General features: G+C 41.7%; 1 protein-coding gene across 1 annotated transcript in view; it reads left to right on the top strand.

The window, feature by feature from the left end:
* The window catches only part of LOC126260711 (hemicentin-1-like), a 768,668-nt gene that overhangs the window by 529,847 nt on the left and 213,803 nt on the right, over window positions 1-25,018 (top strand). Inside the window, exon 5 of the mRNA XM_049958048.1 lies at window positions 18,626-18,832. Coding sequence (XP_049814005.1) covers window positions 18,626-18,832 — 207 coding nt within the window. The remainder of the gene's footprint in view (window positions 1-18,625; window positions 18,833-25,018) is intronic.

Raw genomic sequence — 25,018 nt, 5'->3', positions numbered from 1 at the left:
AACACGTTGAGGAAATTGAAGAATCGGCTTCGGCGTGTTTTTCGCCACAAAATGGAAACGAGCTTCTCCCCAAGAGCCGGCCGGAGTGGCCGTGGGGTTCTAGGTGCTACAGTCTGGAACCGAGCGACCGCTACGGTCGCAGGTTCGAATCCTACCTCGGGCATGAATGTGTGTGATGTCCCTAGGTTAGTTAGGTTTAATTAGTTCTAAATTCTAGGCGACTGATGACCTCAGAATTTAAGTCGCATAGTGCTCAGAGCAATTTGAACCATCTCCCCAAGACAACGTAAACACATGTCTCCGCACCCGAGAGGACCTTGTCAGACTTCATTGGACTGTTCTTTCTCATCGACATTACAGCCTGGATCTCGCCTGGCGTTACCTTTGCGCATTGTCTGAGATTTTTTAAAACTGTGTAAGTTCTAGAAACTAAAATACACCCTGACAACACAGAATTCTTTCATTTACCTCGCGACTTTACTTTCTTAGATGTTATTGACTTATTATGGCATAACTGATGACGTTCGCCGCATATCTGACCGGTCCAGCTGTCATCCACGTTTTTTCTAACTGTTGCCGTGCTGGGAGGCAGTGACGTCACACCACCTACTCTAAGAACAGTTAATGCTTTTAATATTATGGAAGCTTACATCGATTACTCCATTGCATACAGAGAACGACATCTGACACAGTGTCTCCTACCTCTTAATTTTGTCGGTACAATTTTTCCTCTGTCGTTCAGTGTTCCCTTGGACTCTTTCACCACGTCTTACTGCAGGCGTGTCCACTTCTGTAAAATATGAATTATTTTAGCTTTGGATACTGTATTCGACCCTTCCCGATGGCGTTAGCCGAGTCCAAGTCACGGATGAGTTGCGTTCTCGTGGTAAACGCAACCCTGTTACGCGATCATGGCGGTATGTACTCATCTACGGATCGTGTGAATTGATATCAGTCTCGTGATTCTCCACTTGGATCACGATGCTGTTTTGAGCAAACTCATTCTAATAAAATTTTCTCTGCTGCTCGACTTGGTGCGGGTCACAGTGTCGCTCGCTCTCCTTCGTCATTCATAGTTCGCTAGCCGAACTCTTCGGACGCAGTAAGGGAGACAGAGTCAAGGGAACGTCAAAGTCCCGCTCAAGCAGGAATAGGCTCCAGTTGCCGGTTGGTAGGATCCCCCGCGTTCGGCGCAAGGGAAACTTCGCCGTGCGCATCGGCGCCACGCCGTCATGGAGTAACTCGCAGATGAGATGCTTGAATTGGCCGGAAAAGTGGCCCGCGACAACAAGAAGACACTTGTCACCCCGCGCCACTTTCAGCTCGCAATTCGCAAAGACGAGGATGTCAAAAACCTACTGTCGAGCGTTATCGTCGCACAGGGTGATGTCTCGCCCAACATCCTGACCGTGCCGCTAATGGAGAAGACCGAGAGGAAGACCTAAACAGCTCGGTCAAAGCCCGCCGTCCCATCCAGCGCTGTGTGCCCCCCCTCATGCAGCGGGCCCAGCCGCGGCAAGTCGGCTACGGAACAATGACTGACAACAATACCAAGGATTTCGGCAGTCATCGCCTTTTTAAAAGTAAAACTGATGAAAGAATACTTAATAACACGCCACATCTAATAATTGCTTTTACAGTCTCTAAAAATATTTTAAATGCAGTAACGGAGGTAAGCCTATTAATAGTAGACTAATGAAAATTTCTCTTGAATGCGCAAATAATGCCATATGCCAGTCAGTGAGGAGAATCGTCAAAAACCTGACGAAGTTAATGAAGCTTGGGAAACGTTTGAAAGCATCATCTCGAAAATTCTCCATGTTAAAATTACAATGGGTGATTTTAATGTTCAATTAGGTAAGGAGAAAAAAATATAAGAAAACGGTAGGTGGATTTCCTGTGCGTAAATTGACAAACCGAAATGGCCGAAGACTTGATACGTGAAAAAAATTTGACCAAAAAATCATGTCAACACATTCTGAAAAGAACCCTTTTAAACAAAAAACTTGGCGGGCACCCAATACATTTATTGGGGAATTTCAAATCGATCATATAGAAATTTCATGCCCTAGGTACAAAGAAATTTCCAATTAGGAAAGGGACTAATATTGATTTTGCCCATTATTAAAGCGAATAAAAGTAAAACTTCAACCTCAAAAACTCTTCAAAACTAAAACTGTTGTCCCAGAATTTGACACTGCTAAAACAACGCCAACTCTAACAAGCGAACTTAACAAAAAATAATCCAACAATTGGCAAAGCCTGAAAGAAAAGTTCATCAGAACCACACAAAATTTAATTCCGCTTCGAAAGAAACAAAAACACCTTTGGTGGAATGCGGATTGTGAGACAGCAGTTAAACCTAGGCGTGAAATTACGTGCAACACATTTCTAAATGTAAGAAAAGAAGCATCAAATTAATCAGACAGACTAAAGGAAACTGCGAAAATGCCCAACTTTTATAAATCGAAAAAGACTTACGAAAGAACAATACAAGAAACGTTTGTAAAACATTCAAAATAAAACTAACCAGTCACCAACCTCAAAGTCTTTGCTTCAAAATTGAAAATGGCAGTTTGGCTCGTAACAACCAGTCAAACTGTAAGGTACTTGCTAATTATTTTGAGAAACTATTAAACTGTCCAGAACCAGCTAGTAAATTTCAACCATAACCAACTAATAATACCAACCCTAACTCTAAGAAACCAGACAAATTCGAAATAAGTAATCAAATTAAGCGACTTATAAACAATAGAGCATCCGCAGGAGTTATAATTGCAGAACTACTAAAATCATCTGGCTCTAACATTATAAAGGAGATCACTCAACTAATAGGACATATCTGGCAAACTAAGAAAACACCCCAGGATTGGAAAACAGCCCTAATTTATCGCTTTGCATAAAAAGGGGGATAGAACACATGCTAATAATAACCGAGGAATCGCTCTTCTCCCGGTCACGTAGAAAATTCTCTCGCAACGTTTACTTGATTGAGCCCAAGAACAGTTAGCACCTAAAATTGGTGAATAACAAGCAGGCTTTAGACCAAAAACATCCTGTGCAGAACAAATTCTTCATTTAAAACTAATCCTTGGGCATCAAAGGATTTCTGGTAACAATATTATATGTACATTTGTGGATTTTAGAAAGGCCTGTGACTCAGTTCATCGTGAATCTCTTTTCTAAGTTTATAAGGAACAAGAAGTAGAGCCGGCCGCTGTGGTCTAGCGGTTCTAGGCGCTCAGTCCGGAACCGCGCGACTGCTACGGTCGCAGGTTCGAATCCTGCCTCGGGCATGGATGTGTGTGATGTCCTTAGGTTAGTTAGGTTTAAGTAGTTCTAAGTTCTAGGGGACTGATGACCACAGATGTTAAGTCCCATAGTGCTCAGAGCCATTTGAACCATTTGAACCAAGAAGTAGATAAAAAGCTCTAACATTAAGGAAACATTAACCGACACCAGCTCTAAATTTATATTCATGGGAGAAATTTCTGAACCATTTGATATAAAGACTGGTGTTAGACAGTGAGATGGACTCTCCCCATTATTGTTTAACTGTGTTTTCGAAAAGGTAGTTACAGAATAGGGAGAGCAAAGGTCGAGTCAAACTATAGATCATTCAATCAAATTGATAATGTCTGTGCATGCACACGAATGTATTTACATATTTCACCAACTCAATAAGTGATGACAAGCTAGGGCTTGCAAAATGAATTGTCAGATCATGCTTGTTACTGCAAGAGTTTCATATTTGACTGAGTAAAGATATCTAGGAAGACTGTGCCTTGCAAAATGCATAATCACCGAGTGCAGGCTTTCCAGTGGCTAATCAACATGTGTCTTATTAAAATGGCGAATCCAAACATCTTCAGCTATCTAAGTTTCTCGTTATTATATTATTTGAACATCAAGTTTCAGTTCAACGTTACACCATGTTCAGGCCCCCTGACAGACTTGTAGGAAGAATACCGACTCTGGTCCAGTCAGAATAGGGGACAGCATTCTGTGACTGGTATACGTAGATTTTTGACACAGCGATCCCATCAGTAAGTACTTGCCGACTAAAATCTAAAGGATCGCTGTGTCAAAAATCTTCAAGAATCTGCTGACAACAGTCACTGAATGCTGGTCGCTATTTTCACAAGATCAAAAAAATGGTTCCAATGGCTTTGAGCACTATGGGACTTAATATCTATGGTCATCAGTCCCCTATAACTTAGAACTACTTAAACCTAACTAACCCACGGAGAGCACACAACACCCAGTGATCACGAGGCAGAGAAAATCCCTGACCCCGCCGGGAATCGAACCCGGGAACCCGGGCGTGGGAAGCGAGATCGCTACCGCACGACCACGAGCTGCGGACTCACAAGATCAGAGATGGGATTCTTCCTACACGTCGGTCAGGGGGCCTGAATATTGTGTAATGTAACACTGAAACTGGCTGCTTAAACAAAATAACTACTGGAAATTTAGACTGTGTTTGGAGTCACCATTTTATATAGAACAGTTTATGTCCGGTACCATCTGCACAAAGATGGGCCTATGGAGAGTTTTGTCGTATAAGGTCAAATGGATGTCGCAGCACAAGATTTGTCGTAACAAGTAAAATGCTCAGTCAGTGGGAAGGCACACAGCACTTTGCAATATGGTTTGTAGAGACATCAAGTACTATTTCGTTACGCGTCAGTTATGAATTAACCTAAATCTGTAATATCATCATTGAATACGACAGTTAATGGAGCATTTTTAAAACATCCAACAAATCGTTCAGAAAAGCTTTCAACATAGTGCTAAACTGCGTAAAATTCAGACGGTTTAAATACTTCTGAAGACGACGAAAAATTCTGATGCTTTTGAACACGACAGGCTACTACACAGCTTGCCAGTGGTGCGGTGTGGCACAGTAGTGGGTGGAAAGCATATCTCGTGTAATCAGAGCTGTAACTGACTCGCCTGATTTGTCGTTTGAATGCTGCCAAATGGCGTACACATATATTTATTAATTCAGTAACGGCTGCTAGAGCAGTCATCTCGCAAACGACATGTTTACGGACTCATATCTACTGCAAACATTTTCTTGCAATTAATTATGGTATTCACTGTGCATAACTGAGGCAGAATTACCGTTTACTAACGTGGCTACGGACATATAGCACTACAGTATGCAAACTAACACCTCTGACCGTGATATCAAGGTGTCATATCATCCTTGGGCTCGGTTAATCTTGTGGTTGTGTCAGCAAATCCATGTCGTGTCGTTTGGAAATTTGTCAGTGTGCCTGATCCATACCTTACTCAAACAATGCCTTATGAATTTGCGCTTAACTACCACTATCTCACTACATGACACATCGGTTACCGGGCTTTCTGAATTGCTTATCTTTCCCCTTACGACAACTACAAATGACAGCATAAAAAATGCAATTCATGTGAGGACCAACAGCGTTACAAATATTTAAAAACTGCAGAATACCCAAGTTCTCAAAATTTATTTGAAAAACTGTGCACATTCCTGTTGTGAATTTGTTAAATCCACGACGTTAGCTCCACAATGTGTCAACTTGCATTGTCTTTGCAGCTCAAACAGTATTTTTTTTTCTCTCCCCCCGATGATTTACTGCTATCATGAAGACCGTTTACACAAAATTTGTAGCGTTTCTACTGTTTCATAATCTCTTTGTTCCTATTCATACAATACCCTAACATATCCAGATTTTGTGACTTAATGCAACATATAAGTATTTTCTTCAAAGTTTCACTTTCGCCATGTAAGTAACACGTACATTATAAAATGGAAATACATGTTCTGTTATGAGCTATGTTATTAGAAATTGTTCGACAGCTCTTAGTCAGTCAGTAAAGTAAATTATGCAAGATGAGCATTAATCAGTTGTTTTTATATAAATGTTCTGTATTTTCATGCTAGTTTGTAAATGTTGTTATATTCTGTCGTTAAGTGAACAAGAATTAATTTTTATTAGAGCGTCGCTAAATGTTGGGCTCTGTGGAGACGAGAGAAAAGATTGTTGTCACTGTGTTGTTGACCTTCATGTCAGGCCTGATTATTATGAAGTGAGAAGCTACCAACTGAGTATGGTATAAACTGTAGACAGAAAATGTTATTTGTAGCTGCTGTGAATAAATATCAGTACGACGAAAATGAGCAAGAATACCAAAATGGCTGATTTTTATAATGCTCGCAGGTAGTCACGTACCACATACTAATCTCAATTAACAAAACCTGCTTGTTGTCTTGCGAAAACAACCGATGTCGTCGATATGTAAGCAAGAGTAACTTATAACGTGTGCACATACAATTTGTCAGCTACATAGAACATGTCAAATTATATTGGTAGGAGCGTAAAAAGAGAGTACTAGGTTATCGAATATTTAACTGCAATCTACGAGTGTCGTGATGATGCTTATTTCAGTTATCTAGTTATTCGATAACTGCAAAATTTTTGCTTGGTACTTATCATTGTAAGTTTCACGCAACAGTAGAGAACTCCTCAATACATCTTCAGTACATTAAAACACGTTAATGCAGATTTATAGTGCAGTTCTATGAGGCATCAGACTATGGGATTTTATATTTAATACAAAAGTGTGGTGGTGATCAGTAAGCAGATCTTTGTGGTATTTATGTATGGAAAGAAACGTTTTTCTCCTTTGACTTATTAGATTTTCATGTAATTTTACATATTCACTCTTAACAGGACGAATAGTGTTGTACAAAGGTAACAGTGCATAAACTCACTTGATTGGTATTCCTCACTGACACTACTATGTTTGTATAATCTCATTATTTCTTCCGTTATTATACAACCTATCTAGCCATTCCAGTAATACATCACATAATCTACTAAAATATTCAACTGTTTAATAATTGCCCGCATCTCGTGGTCGTGCGGTAGCGTTCTCGCTTCCCACGCCCGGGTTCCCGGGTTCGATTCCCGGCGGGGTCAGGGATTTTCTCTGCCTCGTGATGGCTGGGTGTTGTGTGCTGTCCTTAGGTTAGTTAGGTTTAAGTAGTTCTAAGTTCTAGGGGACTGATGACCTTAGATGTTAAGTCCCATAGTGCTCAGAGCCATTTGAACCATTTTTTAATAATTCAAGCATTTAAACACTGACAATTTAGCGTTGACCATTCAATATTTGCTGCCTGCCATTTTCTGTGTAAGCATTTATCGTTTCCCTGTAAAAACCTAGCAATTGATTTTAGAATGCGTTTCAGGATGTGTATGTGTGGACTGGCATGGCTGAGCAGAGGAGTACGGAGGAAGAAGAGGGTGACGTTGAGATGGACAGAGACAGGGGTGGAGGAGATAGAAAGATAAAGATGGGACGAGGAGATGGACAGAGAGAGAGAGTGGTGTGGAGGAAATGGACGGGGAAGAGAGCCGGAAATGGGGGAGAGGAGGTTGACACGGAGAGAGAGATGGGAGGAGATGGACAGAGAGGGAGGAGAGACACATAGCCAGAGAGCCTGTGAGGAGCAAGTGGACAGAAAGGTGTTTGAGGAGGAGGTGAATGGAGAGAAGCGGATGAGGAGATAGAGAGAGAGAGGGGAGATGAGAAGATGGACAGATCTGCAGGACGGGAGATCAGGTTAGTAGATGTCAGAGAGTAGGTGGATGGGAGATGGTCAGAGAGAGGCAGGAAGAGTTGATAGACAGAAAGAGGCGGTCGGAGTAGACGGACAAGGAGATGAGGGAGGAGATGGAAAGCAAGTTTTGAGCGGTGATGGACAGAGAGAGGGGGTGCAGCAAATGGACAGAAAGGGTAGATAGGAGGAGACAGATGCTATATATGTGGCACATGCCTGAAAAAGCGAAGCTGCCAGTATAAAGTTACTGCTTAATAATTAATAGTGTTTGCCCTTTTATTATCACGTATTTATAAAGTGCTTTTTATAGATCTGTTGGATGCAAATTTTGCAATTGAATTTAAAGAAACATCCTAGTGAGCTAGTGAATTGTAACTGCACACATAGGCCAGATCTGTGAGCTAGTGAATTGTAATTGCACACATAGGCCAGATCTGTTTAACAATGCAAAATCTGTTCTGTGCCAACCATCATGGATTCCGAAAAAAACGGTCCCTACTCGCTCTGTTCGTCCACGATATAGGCGCCCAGGTAGGTACTGTGTTCCTAGACTTTCAGAGGGCATCAGATACAGTTCCCCACACCCGATTAATGAACATAATATCAGCATGTGGAATATCAGACCAACTGTCTGATAGGGTTGAAGAGTTTACAGCAAACGCAACATAGCATTTCATTCTACAGATGTAAAAGTAACTTCGAGCGCGCCCCAGCGGAGTGTTATAGCACCATTACTTTTCACAATACACATAAATGACATACTAGAAACGTAAGAAGTTCCACGAGGCTTAACGTACTGCGAATACGTAGACAAAAAATATCCTTTAATGAAGTTACATTCTTCCATGTTGTTAGGCCACGTAATATTTCTTCAAATGCTCGACGTTTCGGCACCTCTGCTCGGTTCGTCTTCAGGATCTTTTAGTGTCCACTGTTGTTTGAGCACTTTCAGAGACCAGTGTAGTCTTCTCTTATAGAGGAGAGTGCTGGAGAGGTCTGCTCATTAGTTAAAATAACTTAGTGACACTGGTCTCTGACAATCCTCAATTTACTGTGAAAACCCTAAGATCGTGAAGAAGATCGAAACGACGATCGTTTGAAGAACTGTGACGCCGCCTAACAACCAAGAGATTTTAACGTCAATAACATCGTCCACGAAACTCTGCAAACTTACATAAATCCATTACTGTATGGTTGCACAATGGCAGAATAATCACGGAAAGCAGTCACTTCCATAAAATATCTAGGAGTATACATACCGAGCAAACTGTAGGGGAACGACGACATAAAATAAATCTGAAATAGAGAATATCCAAAGAAGAGTAGCCTGTTTAGTTGTAGTTTATTGTAGTAAGCGCAAAAGCATTACGGATATCATCAACCTACACCAATGGCAGACGCCACAAAACAGGCATTCTTTGACGTGGCCGGGTTCCGAAGCGTACGTTCCTAAAGGAGTCCACAAATACATTGTTTCCTCCTACGTACGTCTCGCAAAAGAGCTCACATGTAGGCTTACCAAAGACCCTGAAGATCGCATTCGCGACTGGAACAAATGGTTCAAATGGCTCTGAGCACTATGCGACTTAACTTCTGAGGTCATCAGTCGCCTAGAACTTAGAACTAATTAAACCTAACTAACCTAAGGACATCACACACATCCATGCCCGAGGCAGGATTCTAACCTGCGACCGTAGCAGTCGCTCGGCTCCAGACTGTAGCGCCTAGAACCGCACGGCCACTCCGGCCGGCACGACTGGAACAGGGAAGGGAAGAAGTGACACTAGTACGCAAAGAATCCTCCACTACACACTGCAGTGTGGCTTGCAGAGTGTAGATGTAGGTGGAGATTTAACTCGGTTTCTTTTCTGTCTGTTTGAAAGAGATGGTGCTGAAGGTGAAATGCGTCAACCCATAGCTGAAATGCGTCAGCCCGTAGCTGCCGTGGCACATTTCATATTTATTTCTTCTGATTTAATGTGTCGGAAACTGTGTCTTTTCTCATACCGGATTAACAGATATCCGATGCTGATATAAGTGGTAATATCAGTGACTTTTAGTACTGAACTGCCAACACCCGTCTCAGTTTTCCCAATCTGGGTAATTATTGCCTATCCTCTGTTTCTGTTATTGCATACTTGCCTGGACCATGATGAACAGCGGAAGGGATGAGGAGAAGGTCAGTGACCCTAACGCCCCTCTGGCATGCTAGAGAATGAAATCCACCGTTTATTCTGACTTCCACCTTCTGAAAAAAGGGAGAGAAAGACCAGCTCCAAGAGAGTGATATCTGTTATTCCCACAGGAACCTATCTGGATCTGCTCTGTTACAAATCTCTCCTTGCCCTTATGAGTGCGGAACTGCGTCAGTCAAAGGCAACTCGATGTGGAGTGAGATCAGCCTTTTTGTAGAAGAGAGGGAAAGTAATTCAGTGCCTGATCTCTAAAAAAAAATTAAAAAAATAGAGAGAGATTGAGGTATGGACTGGCAGTTTCTCAGAATTTTATATGCAGGAAGAGAGTCCACTTTCTGGAGTCTTATTGAAAAACGTATAAAGGAGACTTCCGATTAGTGGAGTTTGTAGGGAACGGAGGGCAGACAGCAAGCTGTAGATCAGTTTAATTCAGTCTTTGCTTCAGGTTTTTCTATTTTTCGTTGATGACTTCGGATTGGAACGCCAAACTCGCTTAGGGGAACTTGAAATTCTGGCTTGGATATGTGGTGTAAGATGACTGATTTTCCGGAGAGAGGTTGCAGCTTTCAGTTGCCGACATTTAGCTTTAGGCAGCTAACCACCCAGCTTGGACTCTTCAGCACGAGAATAATGGTGAGAATCTTCAGCACAGCGAAATGGGAATACGATTTCTTAGTTGTTTGTTGTCACACGGTTTTTCCTTAACTAGGTTTCATGTCTTTTTTAACATTTGGATAGGTAGCCGAAGACTCATCAATGACTGATCGATTTGTGTTACCTCCATGTGGATTTGATATGCATTTCTGGTACAACTCAGCAGTTCCTGTAGGTACATCCACGGTCTGCTTACTAAAGACTTATGAGGTGATGATAATTTCATTTCCTCTTAATATTCGTAGACTTCATCAAAAGTAAGCCAGCCATTAGTTAAAATTGTTATATATTTACAAATGGCAGTTTACCTTTCTCTTCGTTTAATTTCCTGGTTCTTCTTTTTCTTGTGCCTTTGTCCTTCATCGGCCCAGGGTCTGTATGTTATTAACAGATTTACTATTTTTAATTTACAGGGTAGCAGGACGCCTTTATTGTCACCATTCAATTCCTCTCCCCTCCACCCCCACCCCCACCCTGTCTGCATGTGATTTATTGATGTGATAGTGAGGAAAGCTTTTCTAAAGGTTTGCGAATCGTGTGAGTGTGAGGCAGGCCTTGGATACTAGCCCGGTATTCGCTCATTGAAATGTGGGAAACTTCCTAAAAACTACAAAAAGGCTTGTTGTCATATCGCCTCCTGACATTATCCGTCTGGTGGTTTCAGTCTACGGCTGGAGCGGCTCGCTGGAGCAGGTAACTGGGCAGCCGTGTCATTTCTTGTTCCCATTGACGCATTTGCTAAGGAGAATATCGTAATAAATTAGAGTCAATTTGGCCTGGTGTTTCATTTCAGTGGTTGGTCTTTCCTCTTTCTTGTTACTGATATTCATTATTCCATCGTGCCACAAAGTCATACTCCTGCTCCCAGAGTTTTTTTTATATGGTTATCGAAACTTTTCTATTAGCTGCGCATATCGATAATGCCAATACTATTGTTGCAAATATCTACAGATAAAAACAAAGGCAAAACACCTGATGATTCGTAGGACAGACACCAGATTTATTACAAACACTATGGAGAACAGACTGCAGAGGTTATTTTTGGTAAACCTTACATGCTCTCACGACTCGTTTGTGAGAAATTTATAACTTTTTTACTACCCTAGAAAATAGTACTGCAAGTCATTCATTAATGAAAATAATATGCCAAACAACTAAGCTTTTGGGAACCCCAGTAACATGCTCTTCTCAGTTCAAATTCCCATCAATATTTATAACTTAAATCTTCGAGCATTCTGCTCTATTCAGCGACTCATGATCACATGATACTTTATTATGTGCATTAATTCGTCTGTTCCGCATAACGAAATGCACGGTGTACTTAGAGCTCAAGCGGTAAACCCATTTTCCCCACATTGTTAACAAATTCTCTGATCAGATTTACAAAACTTTTGTCAACTGTAAAGAGAGCCTAGTCTTCACCTACGAGGTCTTTGACAGATATAGGGAACGACAGAAGACAAACGGACCCGACGTTTGATCCTTTAGTGCCCTTCGGTTACTTCTGTATTCTTTCTTTCCACAATTACGAAACATAGCTTTTTACGTTGTATTCTGTTAAAACTGATTCATACCATGTAAATTTTTGAACAGTTAACGTTGACAGCAAAATCTCCCCACTCTTACTCGTAGTGAGCGATCAGTCACTGTTTGTTGCTACGGTGCCTCTAAAAGGTAGTACGCCAGCTGCATCACTGTATCACTGTATGTACCACTTTAATGATTACATTCAACAACTCTCTTGTGGTAAGACATTTCCTTCAAAATCACAATCGATGCTAAAATAATTACTTTATCCTCCTGAGCAGTTTCGTGTCACTCATACGTGTAAAACATTTACCTTGCGTATGAATGGGAAACTCCATAGGCGACCGATTGCCATTAACTGTGCTCAGCATACATGCTGCCGATGCGTATGTGTTATGAGAAGTTCTGAAGCTACGCCACTGTTAGATTTCCATCGGGAATCAGTGCTTTACAGAAGTATTGAATAGTCAATCAAAGCCCATAGAAGTTCATTCAAAGTCCGCTACGCTGGCGGGAAAATCCAGGACTTCTTCTCGCAGCTCTCATGACAGGAAAACCAAACCTCACTTCAGGTGTCATAGAAGAATGTGTAAATGTCAAGTCTAAAGAAGCACATGTGATCTGATTTGAAGTGGACGAAAATTTCGTGTTTTCATAAGGAAGGAGAACGTTAAAGATCAATGAGAATCTATAAAAGATGAAGTCGTATTTTACAGATTTTACATTACAGATGCCGCTAACATCATATCTTAACATTATATTTTTACATGACGCAGTTACTAAAATACGTATTTTACAAGTCTGATCCGCTTTACCCCACTACTTTATATAAAGTGGACCACCTGTGTATTTTCGTATTTAAACAACATTATCCCGTCCACGATGAAATACCGATCATTATTAGAATTTTTAGAAGAAATAATGATGTACAAGTTGAACATTAATAAAACCGACAAACTGCGGGTGCGGTTTCCTGACTGGAAATAAAGGAAAAATATCCTATGAACATGTGTGCAGAAATGCGTCGTTGCCATTGTAGATGGCGCTGACGAATAGCGGGTCGTGTCACTCGTGCCATGAGTTCCTTGTGTGTTATTGGTTGTGTGACAGACGCAGCATACCGAAAGGAGAAGAAGGGCCCGGTATTCGTGTCAGAAACAATCCGAGGTGGTGTTTGTGTACGGCCAAGCAGGTGGAAACGGCCGAGAGGCAGCACGGCTACAACAAAACAAGAAACTTCAGACATCAACCACATCACTACATCTACGTGATTACTCTGCTATTCACAATAAAGGTCCTGGCAGAGGGTTCAATGAACCACGTTCAAGCTGTCTCTCTGCCGTTCCACTCTATAACGGCACGCGGGAAAAACGAGCACTTAAATTTTTCCGTGCGATCCCTGATTTCTCTTATTTTATCGTGATGATCATTTCTCCCTATGTAGGTTGGTGCCAACAGAATGTTTTCGCAATCGGAGGAGAAAACTGGTGATTTAAATTTCATGAGAAGATCCCGTCGCAACGAAAAACGCCTTTGTTTTAATGATTGCCACTCCAATTCACATATCATGTCTGTGACACTATCTCCCCTATTTCGTGATAATACAAAACGATCTGCCGTGCTTTGTACTTTTTCGATGTTATCCGTCAGTACCACCTGATGTGGATCCCACACCGCACAGCAGTACTCCAGAATAGGGCGGACAAGCGTAGTGTAAGCAGTCTCTTTGGTAGACTTGTTGCACCTTCTAAGTGTTCTGCCAATGAATCGCAGTCTTTGGTTTGCTCTACCCACAATATTATCTATGTGATCGTTCCAGTTTAGGTTATTTGTAATCGTAATCTCTAAGTATTTACTTGAATTTACAGCCCTCAGATTTGTGTGACTTATCACGTAATCGAAATTTAGCTGATTTCTTTTAGCACTCATGTGAATAACTTCGCACTTTTCTTTATTCGGTGTCAATTGCTACTTTTCGCACCATACAGATATCTTTTCTAAATCATTTCGCAAGTCGTTTTGATCATCTGATGGCTTTACAAGACGGTGAATGACAGAAACATCTGCAAACAATCTAAGACGGTTACTAAGATTGTCTCCAATTTCTTTAATATAGATCAGGAACAATAGAGGGCCTATAACACTTCCTTGAGAAACGCCGGATATAACTTCTGTTTTACTCGATGACTTTCCGTCTATTACTACGAACTGTGACCTATCTGACAGGAAATCACGAGTCCAGTCGCACAACTTAGGCGATACTTCGTAGGCACGCAGTTTGATTAGAAGACACTTGTGTGGAACGGTGTCGAAAGACTTCTGGAAATCTAAAAAATATGGAATCAATTTGATATCCCCTGTCGATAGCCCTTGTTACTCCATGAGTATAAAGAGCTATTTGTGTTTCACAAGAACGATATTTTCTGAATCCGTGCTGACTATATGTCAATAAATCGTTTTCTTCGAGGTACTTCATAAAACCCTACTGCAAATCGACGTTAGTGATATAGACTTGAAATTCAGCGGATTATTCCTACTTCCCTTTTTGGGTATTGGTGTGACTTGAGCAATTTCCCAGTCCTTAAGTAGGTATATTTCTCAACATTTCAAACACTTTTCTGGCGTTTATGGCATTAAAGGTCCTTTTCGACAGACAAGAATGCTGGGAGGCGACGGACTGCGCGCATACCAGAGTTGGGGGACCGGGTTGCACAGGATATTGTGACAAACCCTGGTGCAAGTTCCAAGCAAGTGGCCTGCCACATAGCGTAAGCAAAAATAAGATTATGTGTATCCTGCAGACAATCGCAACTATCCTTATCACCTGCAGTCCGATGGAAGCCACTCTGAACATCTCTCTTGACATTAATGTGATGCAGCTCTCTAATGTGTTCCAGGACCTTTTATTGGCGTTGCACGCACACCGTCCATTTTGGACACATGTCAATAGTACCTTTTTTCCTCTATTTCCAGCCAGGAAACCGTCCCTGCAGTTTGTCGGTTTACTTAATGCTCACCCTGTATATTTGAATAAAAAGTTTTTACATTAAAATTACAACTAAAACACAGTTTGATTACCAATATTTTTAAGAACTTGAACACGAAATCAACAACATAAAAATGTTATAACATCGCTTATGGCAACTCTTTCTAGCTCACATTTTTTACACTAATGTCAGACACATCATATCGGCCCCTCCTCAAATCTTGCTGTTTTACATTACAGGTAATGTTTGTAAGCTGATATATCATGACGAAAAATTTACCTAACCTTAGTCTGGTAATTCTGTTAGTAAAGAGATTGTTTAGCGTTGTAATGATATCTGTATTTTACAGCCTGTAGCGTAGCGTACCTCGATAGCTTCGTTCAGTGCAGTTCCCTGTGAGGGAGCCAGGTGCCTATTTATCGGCTTCCAGGGAGAAGAATAATTTGATATGCTGCCATAATATACTCATTATGGAGAATAATATTCCGTGAAACGTGTAACACAACAAGACAACTATTAAAGCTAGAAACTACGTACACGTCATGAAAATGCCAACTCATGGCACGCAAATAACCTAGTATATATTGTTCCACTGTTTGAGAGTGTGGTCGCTTGGCAACCTCCAACTAACTTTGCACATAATTCCATATCTTTTCGAGACTTTTCTCGCTGACAGTAAAAAGGCAAGTGAAAGTAATAAAAGTTTACATTTACTATATTTTTAAATTATAAATGAAGAAATTCCTCCAGCTGTTTTTAAGGTGTCGATTTTATTTTGGCAACTAGTTTCAACGTTGTAAGAACGTCGTCTTCAGGCCCGTACACTTGTTGACGTCAACTGCGTGCGGCTGATATTAGAAGTTAGTGGTGAGATACGGACATGCTCCGTGCGGAAGGTGAAAGTTACTAACTACCTTCCATATGGAGCACGTCCGTATCTCCCACTGACTTCTAATATCAGTCGCACGCATTTGACGATAACAATTGCATGGGACTGAAGATGACGTCGTTACGTCGATGAAATTAGTTGCCAAAATAAAATTGACACCTTAAATACAGCTGGAGGAATTTCTTCATTTTTAATATAAATTTATACCAGCTGACGTCCCAATGTCCTCCTTTTCAAATATGGATGTACGAAGATTACTATATTTTTTGTTGTTCACGTTGTAAAACTTCGGAATCATGCATGACGTTTAGATTTATTACTTTTATACCAGTAAATCTATTCGCAAAACAAGGAGATATTGTGCCGTAAACGGTGACATGCGCGAAAGACCAGATTTTCTTAAAACGGAGCTGTTGTATGTATGGCACATCGATTCGTTGCATAATCGGGTTGTGTGGGTGACTAGTAAAAAAAGAGTAGGGATTTAGGTGCCCATTTCTATTACTATATAGAAAACCATACAAAAAAACTGGAAACGGTGGACCACTAGGAGCTGGAAATTATAGTGTGTCAGATCACAAAGAACGTAACATGCCACTTAGAAAGGATAAATTGATTTTATTTAATAAGTTGTGGAAGCTATTGTGATGAATCTTTTATTAAACGTGAAATTTGACCAGCTCTGATCTACAACAATCCAAGAAAATAAGCAATATGGTTTTACTTCTCCCAAAAGGCTTAATGCAGATTACAGATTTAACATCGTGACACTGTGTATAGCTCTACCTCACCCAGGTGGTGGTTCTGTCTCAAAACAAATTCAGGTGCTACTAAGAAGAACATATCTGTTAACTAATGTAAAAGAATGCATAGTGCAACCTTTACGTAGCTGATAGGAGAATTATGATTGGTCTTTAAACAAGCAGCAGTTGTTTCATCAAAGAGCCAATGATTAGGTACAAGTATCCGAAAACTGAATAGGGTGGAATGCAAATCTCAGGCAAGAGAAATTGTAACAGAGTACGCTATCTGACCTTAAGTTGTTATAATAGTTTTATAAAGGAATGCATAAATAAAATTTAAACAAGAACGCCCACATGGTTTGAAGTAGTACAACAAATACTTGAATGTGACTTACATTAATCCTGAGTACAAAATCATTTCCACGTAAGCAGCACATATAATACTCAAAAATTACGAAGATGGATCAAAACCCGTTATACACGAACTAGACAACGGAAAATACACACACACACACACACACACACACACACACACACACATATATATATATATATATATATATATATATATATATATATATATATATATATATTGTTATCATAAAATCTAGTCATCCTCAGAGCAACATGAGAAACCGTAGACCTGCTTCTGTCTGTAAAACAACAAGTTCACTGAAGATGTTCATATATTAATGAAAGCCATGGATTTGCGTATCTGTGTCCGCGGGTTCAGTCTCGTGCCTATTATGAATGGAGTGACCTATATTCTAATAAATACGACTAAGGTTTTCAGCAGGTGCGATTGACCTTAGCTCTAGAGCATTTTCATTCCAAATAAATGTTATGTACTAGGGCGTACTGAAAGTAGTGCCTTTTAATTTTATGTGTGAAAACTGTTCAGGTTTTTTAATGAAACAAACGTTATTAACATTCTCCATCTTTATTCTTCATGTCTACATATTTTATTTATCAGCACTGTCAACCTGGCGACGAACGCATTTCTTCCAACGACAGACCAGTTTGTTGATGTGAACACTGGAGATTGTTTCATTTTGTTGACGGAGCCACAGTCTCACTTCTGGTGGCGCCGCTTCAACAATATCAAAACGAAGACCTCGAAGGGGTTCTTTAAATTTTGAAAACGGATTAAAATAGAATGGTGGGAAATCTGGACTGTATGAAGGCTAATGGACGACAGCAAACGCAAAGCGTCGGATTGTTGCAGATGTTTCAGCGCTCGTGTGTGGACTGCCATTCTAATAGTAAAGGAGAGGAAGCTCCATGTGGGTACAAACTCTTCACATACGAGCCGCGCGGAGTGGCCGCGGGGTTAGAGGGGTCATGTCACGGATTGCGCGGCCCCTCCCGCCCGAGTTTCGAGTCCTCCCTTGGGCATATGTGTGTGTGTGCCTGTGTGCCTGTGTGCCTGTGTGTGTGTGTGTGTGTGTGTGTGTGTGTGTGTGTGTGTGTTGTTCTTAGCAACAGTTAGTTTAAGTAGTGTGTAACGTAGGGACCGATGACCTCAGCAGTTTGGTCGCTTTAGAATTCACACACATTTGAAAATTCTTCACATACGTGCTTTTGGTTTTCTGAGGGTCTGCCATGTTACGTGCTACAATTCGGAGCTCTCTGGCGGCGATGGTTGTAATTGGCGTAAGCAAAGAGTGAAAGTCGAGGGAGCAGTATGCATGACATTTAATACCTGAATCGACAACGAGAACACAATAGCCGGCCGGAGTGGCCGTGCGGTTCTAGGCGCTACAGTCTGGAGCCGAGCGACCGCTACGGTCGCTGGTTCGAATCCTGCCTCGGGCATGGATGTGTGTGATGTCCTTAGGTTAGTTAGGTTTAATTAGTTCTAAGTTCTAGGCGACTGATGACCTCAGAAGTTAAGTCGCATAGTGCTCAGAGACATTTGAACCATTTTTTTAAGAACACAATAAAAATCCGGAGGCATTACTTCTCAGCTCCCCTTTGTAGATCTTAATGAAACGTTTTTGTTGTGACCATTGTGTGCGCAGGGTCGCCACCGCCCACGGTGCAGTGGTTCCGCGAGGACGAGCCTCTGGGCACGCTGGGGGTGGTGCTGCCGGACGGGTCAGCGGTGCGTGCTGACGTCACTCTGGAGGGCCTCCAGCGGGCGGACCTGAACACGAGGCTCACCTGCCAAGCAGCCAACACGGAGCTCACCGCGCCCATCGAGGACTCCGTGCTCGTCGACATGAACCGTAAGGATAAATATGTTCGGAGTCCTCGTAACTATGGAATCCTTCGTAGGGAAGGAAATAGTATTTTTTTCTCTTGTTGTTGCAACGCCGTCAATTCTCATAACTCTGGCATGTAGCTGAATGTCCAAATCTGTTGGTGCGAATTCCCAGTGATGCCTGCACAGTTGCAACAGTAGTATGTAGAGATGGCAGTGACTAGTGTTGGTGGCTTGCATAACTCTCCTACAAGAGACACCAATGAGAACTCAAAATTTGTACAGTCATGGACTATTAGTTTATTCACTTGAGGACACTCACAGCGAAATACTCAGAAAACGTATACTAATCAATTTTGTTTGGAACTCAGATTTGCATATGCAGCATAAAGTTCTACGGTTGTACCACTTGTCTGGTGTAGCAGTAAATTATGTACACTAACCTTGCTCATGAATAAGTCTGTTAGTGGAAATAGTACTCCCTGGTATTAGCCTTCACATACAGACAGATAATGAAGGTGGGGAAATTTTATTTATTATAGATGTAGAAGAGGATAGATCCCTATCAAGCTTCGCAGCAGATGCAGCGTCTGGTTAACCTTTACCCGCCAGATACAATCTACTCTATAGATAAACATCTCGTAATTCGCTTCACTGGCACAAGATGACACTGCAAATGACAATTCAGTATGTAACAGTTATCAACACATATTATTACACACTTGCCATTAATGAAACTTTCTGTCAGATTAAAACTGTGTGCTGCCGGCCGCGGTGGTCTAGCGGTTCTAGGCGCTCAGTCAGGAACCGCGCGACTGCTACGGTCGCAGGTTCGAATCCTGCCTCGGGAATGGATGTGTGTGATGTCCTTAGGTTAGTTAGGTTTAAGTATTTCTAAGTTCTAGGGGATTTATGACCACAGATGTTGAGTCCCATAGTGCTCAGAGCCATTTGAACCATTTGAACCAAAACTGTGTGCCGGACCGAGACTCAAATTCGGGTTCTCTCCCTTTCACGGAGAATTGCCCTACCGACTGAGCTATCCAAGAGCAACTAACGACCCGTCCGCATAGCTTTGCTTCTTCCAGGATATTGTTTCCTACCTCCGAAATTTCAGAAAAGCTCTCCTGTGTAACGTGCTGGGCTAGTTTCCTGGGAGAAAGGATATTGGGGGGACATGGCTTGGCCACAGTCTGGTGCATGTTTGCGGAATGATGTTTTCACCCTGCATTGGAGTGTGCGCTGATATGAAACACTTTGGCAGAATAAAACCGTGTGCCAGTCCAAGACTCGAAATCGGGACCTTTGCCTATCGCGAGTAAGTGCTCTACCGACCGAGCTACCCAAGCAGGACTCACCAGCCGTCCTTACATCTTCACTTCCACCAGTAGCTCCTCTCCTACATTCCAGTCTTTACATAATGTCTCCTGTGAATTTTGCAAGATTAGCACTCCTGGAAGAAAGGGTATTGCTGAGATATGGCTTAGGCGCACGGCCCGGGGGATGATTTCAGAATTAACTTTTCACCCTGTAGCAGAGTGTGCCCTGAAGTGAAACTTTCTTGCAGATTGAAACATTGTGCTGGACCGACAAACGAAATCGGGACACTTGCCTTTCGCGGACAAGAGCACTATCAAAATTTTAAAATAAAATATAGCCCATTTCTGGCAAGTACTCTACCAACTCAGCTATTGACCTATTTCTTTAATTTTTGTAAGAGCTCATTCGCATTTTTAGTTGTGATCATTTGCCTAAACTTCTTTTTTTTCTTGCTTTTGATAATAACATCACGTTTATTGGAAAAGAATGATTCCATATCTTTGTTTTTATAATTTCCGTGTAACAGGAATATGGAATTTAAGTTAAAATAAGAACAGAAAAATTTGTTGTTAAGAAGAGCAGTGTAATTTATTAACAAACAATATAGAAAGGAAACTTCCGGTAGTACAATATAGGCCTAAGAACGACGACCACTTGAGAGCATCAGAAAATAAACTTTATCCGGTCCCAGTGTTCCACATTGGGGACTCGTATATGTGTTCTCAGGATACAGTCTTGTTCACTCGTCCGTGCCAAGAATCAAGTCATTGTCCACCAGAATCAACTTCTCGTAACTGGTGTTACTTAGCTTCAGATACACACACACACACACACACACACACACACACACACACACACACACACACACACTTGAATACACCGTTAAAGTAATTAAGAAAGGTGTGACTATATTTGGAAATTTATTGCAATTGCTCGTGTCGTTCCTGCAAGGAAGTCCAAAAGTCAAACAGTACTTTGAGACCGTTCCGAGAAGGATAGCGCACACGAAATCCTTTGATCCAGTTAATCGTATGTGTCTTTGATTGAAGAAAGTACGTCTTAACCGTCGAAGGAGCATTTCAGGCCCGATTGCGTGAGGCGGTACGCGGAGACAGAAGGCAAGCATCTTGAGAATTAGGTCATGCGAGTACATCTGCAGAACGTCCACATTCCAGGCAATGTTCATCCGTGTCTTTTGCATGCACATCGGAGAGCCAGGCAAAGCAACGTTTTGCAGTCTTTGTCTTGTCGGAAACTGTTCGTTGACGACGAGGTTATTGGTGAAGCAGATATGTGTACAGTATTTAACAAACACTTTCTAAGCTTTGCTGGTGTATTAAATAACAATTTAGTTTCTACAGGGAATCATATAATTCTCTTGGCAAATGTCTTTCCGAGATTGAAATCTGAAATACCCCTCTGTCATACAGAAAAGGGGGAGATTGGGCCAATAATTAAATCACTGAAGACTAAGGACTCTCAAGGGCATGATGCAGTGCCTAGCATAATAATAAAATACTGTGCTGCACACTTTAGCCCTGTTCTTAACCCCGCGAGACCGCTACGGTCGCAGGTTCGAATCCTGCTTCGGGCATGGATGTGAGTGATGTCCTTAGGTTAGTTAGGTTTAACTAGTTCTAAGTTCTAGGGGACTAATGACCTCAGCAGTTGAGTCCCATAGTGCTCAGAGCCATTTGAACCATTTTGTTCTTAACCATATTTGTAATTTTTCCTTTAGGAATGGTCAGTTTCCTGAACAATTTAAGTACACAGTAGTAAAGCCGCTTTATAAAACGGGAGGAAGGTATAATGTAGACAATTTTAGACCTATTTCTATCCCATCAGTGTTTGCAAAAGTTATTGGAAAGACTGTGTGTGTAAGTGTAATTGATTGTTTTATATCACATAATTTGCTATCAAATGTACAGTTCGGCTTTAGAAGTCGTTTAACAACTGAAGGTGCTATATTCTCTTTTCTATGTGAGGTACTGGATGGGTTAAACAAAAGCCTTAGAACGTTAAGTATATTGGTGAGCTAACTAAGGCGTTTCATGGTGTTGATCACAAAATATTGCTCCAGAAGTTGGACCATTATGGAATGGAGGGAGTTGCTCACAATTGGTTCACCTCGTACTTTAGCAACAGATAGGAAAAGGTCATTATTGAGAATGGCTGTGATGTGGGGTCTGAGTGGGGTGTGGTCAAATGGGGGGTGCCTCAGAGATCAGTTTTGGGACCACTCCTGTTCCTTAAACGTATAAAGTATATGCTCTCTTGTATTATGGGCAACTCTAAAATATTTCTGTTTGCTGATGACACTAACAAGGTAGTAAAGGATGCTGTGTGCAAAATTGTCTCGACTTCAAATAGTGCAGTTCATAACATAAGTTAATGGCTTGTAGAAAATAAACTAACTCTATATCACAGTGAGACTCAATCTTTAAAGTTTCTAACACACAATTCAACAAAATCCGACGTTTTAATTTCACAGCATGGGTATACAAGTAGTAAAACCGAGCAGTGCAAATTTCTGTGTGTTTAGATAAATAGTAAACTGTAGTGGAAAGCCAAAGTTCAGGATCTTGTTCAGAAAATTAATGATGCTATTTTTTCCGACACAAAACATAGTCTACATTGCATATTTTCATTCCCTTATGGCGCAAGGTATATTTTTTTTCTGGTAACTCTTCCCCTTCTAAAAGGATATCTTTGGCTCAGAAATTGGCGGTTCGGACGATATGTGGTGTAAGTTCGTAACCTCTTGTCGACCCCTGTTCAATAGTCTGGGTGTTTTGACACTGGCCTCTCAATATATATATTCTTTACTGTCGTTCCTTGTTAACAGTGTCAGCTTATTACCAAGAATAAGTATCTTTCACTCTGTTAATACTCGACAGAAATCCGACCTGCATTTGGATCGGACTTCTTTAACTGTTGTGAAGAAAAGTGTGCAGTATACTGCTGCATCCATTTTCAATAAGCTACCACAAGAGTCCAAAGGTCTTGCCAGTAGTCCAAGCGCTTTCATATCGAAACTGAAGAGCTTCCTCATCGGTCACTCCTTCTATTCCGTTCAGGAATACCTTGAAAACTTAAGCTGATAGTTATGTTATATTGTTGATTGCGTTTACTTAAACTTATGGCTTGATATTTTCGATTTCATAAACATTTTATTTTTATCTATTATTACTTTAATGTTGTAATTTCATCTACTGAGACGCCACATGACCTTTGAGATTTGTTCCTCAATTTGATCCTACTGAACTTGACGTGCAAATAAATAAATAAATAAATAAAACGAGGCGAGGGTCCCCGCCGTAAAATACCGCAGATGAGTTGTGCATAGGTAGCGCAGTCGGTGGCGAACTTGCCCACTAAAGGCAAAGGTCCCGAGACATAATCTCCGTCCGGTACGCAGTTTTAATCCACCAGGGAGTCTCATGCCAGCGCACAATCCGCTGCAGAGTGAAAATTTCATTCTGGTAACATTACCTAGGCTGTGGCTTAGCCATGTCTCCGCAATTTCCTTGCTTCCAGGAATTCTAGTCTTGCAGGCTTCTCAGAAGAGTTTCTTTGAAGTTTGGAAGGTAGGAGACGAGATACTGGTGGTAGTGAAGCTACACTACTGGCCATTAAAATTGCTACACCACAAAGATGTCGTGCTACAGACGCGAAATTTAACCGACGAGAAGAAGATGCTGTGATATGCAAATGATTAGCTTTTCAGAGCATTCATAGAATGTTGACGCCGGTGCCGACTCCTACAACGTGCTGACATGAGGAACGTTTCCTACCGATTTCTCACACACAAACAGCAGTTGATCGGCGTTGCCTGGTGAAACGTTGTTGTGCTGCCTCGTGTAAGGAGGACAAATGGGTACCATCACGTTTCTGACTTTGATAAAGGTCGGATTATAGCCTACCGCGATTGCGGTTTATCGTATCGCGACATTGCTGCTCGCGTTGGTCGAGATCCAGTGACTGTTAGCAGAATATGGAATCGGTGAGTTCCGGAGGGTAATACGGAACACCGTGCTGGATCCCAACGGCCTCGTATCACTAGCAGTCGAGATAACAGGCATCTTATCCGCATGGCTGTAACGGATCGTGCAGCCACGTCTCGATACCTGAGTCAACAGATGAGGACGTTTGCAAGACAACAACCATCTGCACGAACAGTTCGACGACGTTTGCAACAACATGGACTATCAGCTCGGAGACCTTGGCTGCGGTTACCCTTGACGCTGCATCACAGACAGAAGCGCCGGCGATGGTGTACTCAACGAAGAACCAGGGTGCACGAATGGCAAAACGTCATTTTTTCGGATGAATCCAGGTTATGTTTACAGCATCATGATGGTCGCATCCGTGTTTGGCGACATCGTGGTGAACGCACATTGGAAGCGTGTATTCGTCATCGCCATACTGGCGCATTACCCGGCGTGATGGCATGGTGTGCCATTGGTTACACGTCTCGGTCACCCTTTGTTCGCATTGACGGCACTTTGAACAGTGGACGTTACATTTCAGATGTGTTACGACCCGTGGGTCTACCATTCATTCGATCCCTGCGAAACCCTACATTTCAGTAGGAAAATGCACCAATTGAAAACGTCTGGTCAATGGTGGCCGAGAAACTGGCTCGTCACAATACAGTCACTACTCTTGATGAATTGAGGTATCGTGTTGAAGCTGCATGGGTAGCGGTATGTGTACACACCATCCCAGCTCTGTTTGACTCAATGCCCAGGCGTATCAAGGCCGTTATTACGGCCAGAGGTGGTTGTTCTGGGTACTGGTTTCTCAGGATCTGTGAACCCAAATTGCGTGGAAATGCATTCACATGTCATTTCCAGTATAATATACACTCCTGGAAATGGAAAAAAGAACA

The sequence above is a fragment of the Schistocerca nitens genome, chromosome 5, assembly GCF_023898315.1.
Source record: "Schistocerca nitens isolate TAMUIC-IGC-003100 chromosome 5, iqSchNite1.1, whole genome shotgun sequence".
NCBI lineage: Eukaryota > Metazoa > Arthropoda > Insecta > Orthoptera > Acrididae > Schistocerca > Schistocerca nitens.
The sequence above is the reverse complement of the archived record's forward strand: the minus strand, read 5'-3'. Positions and strand labels throughout refer to the sequence as shown.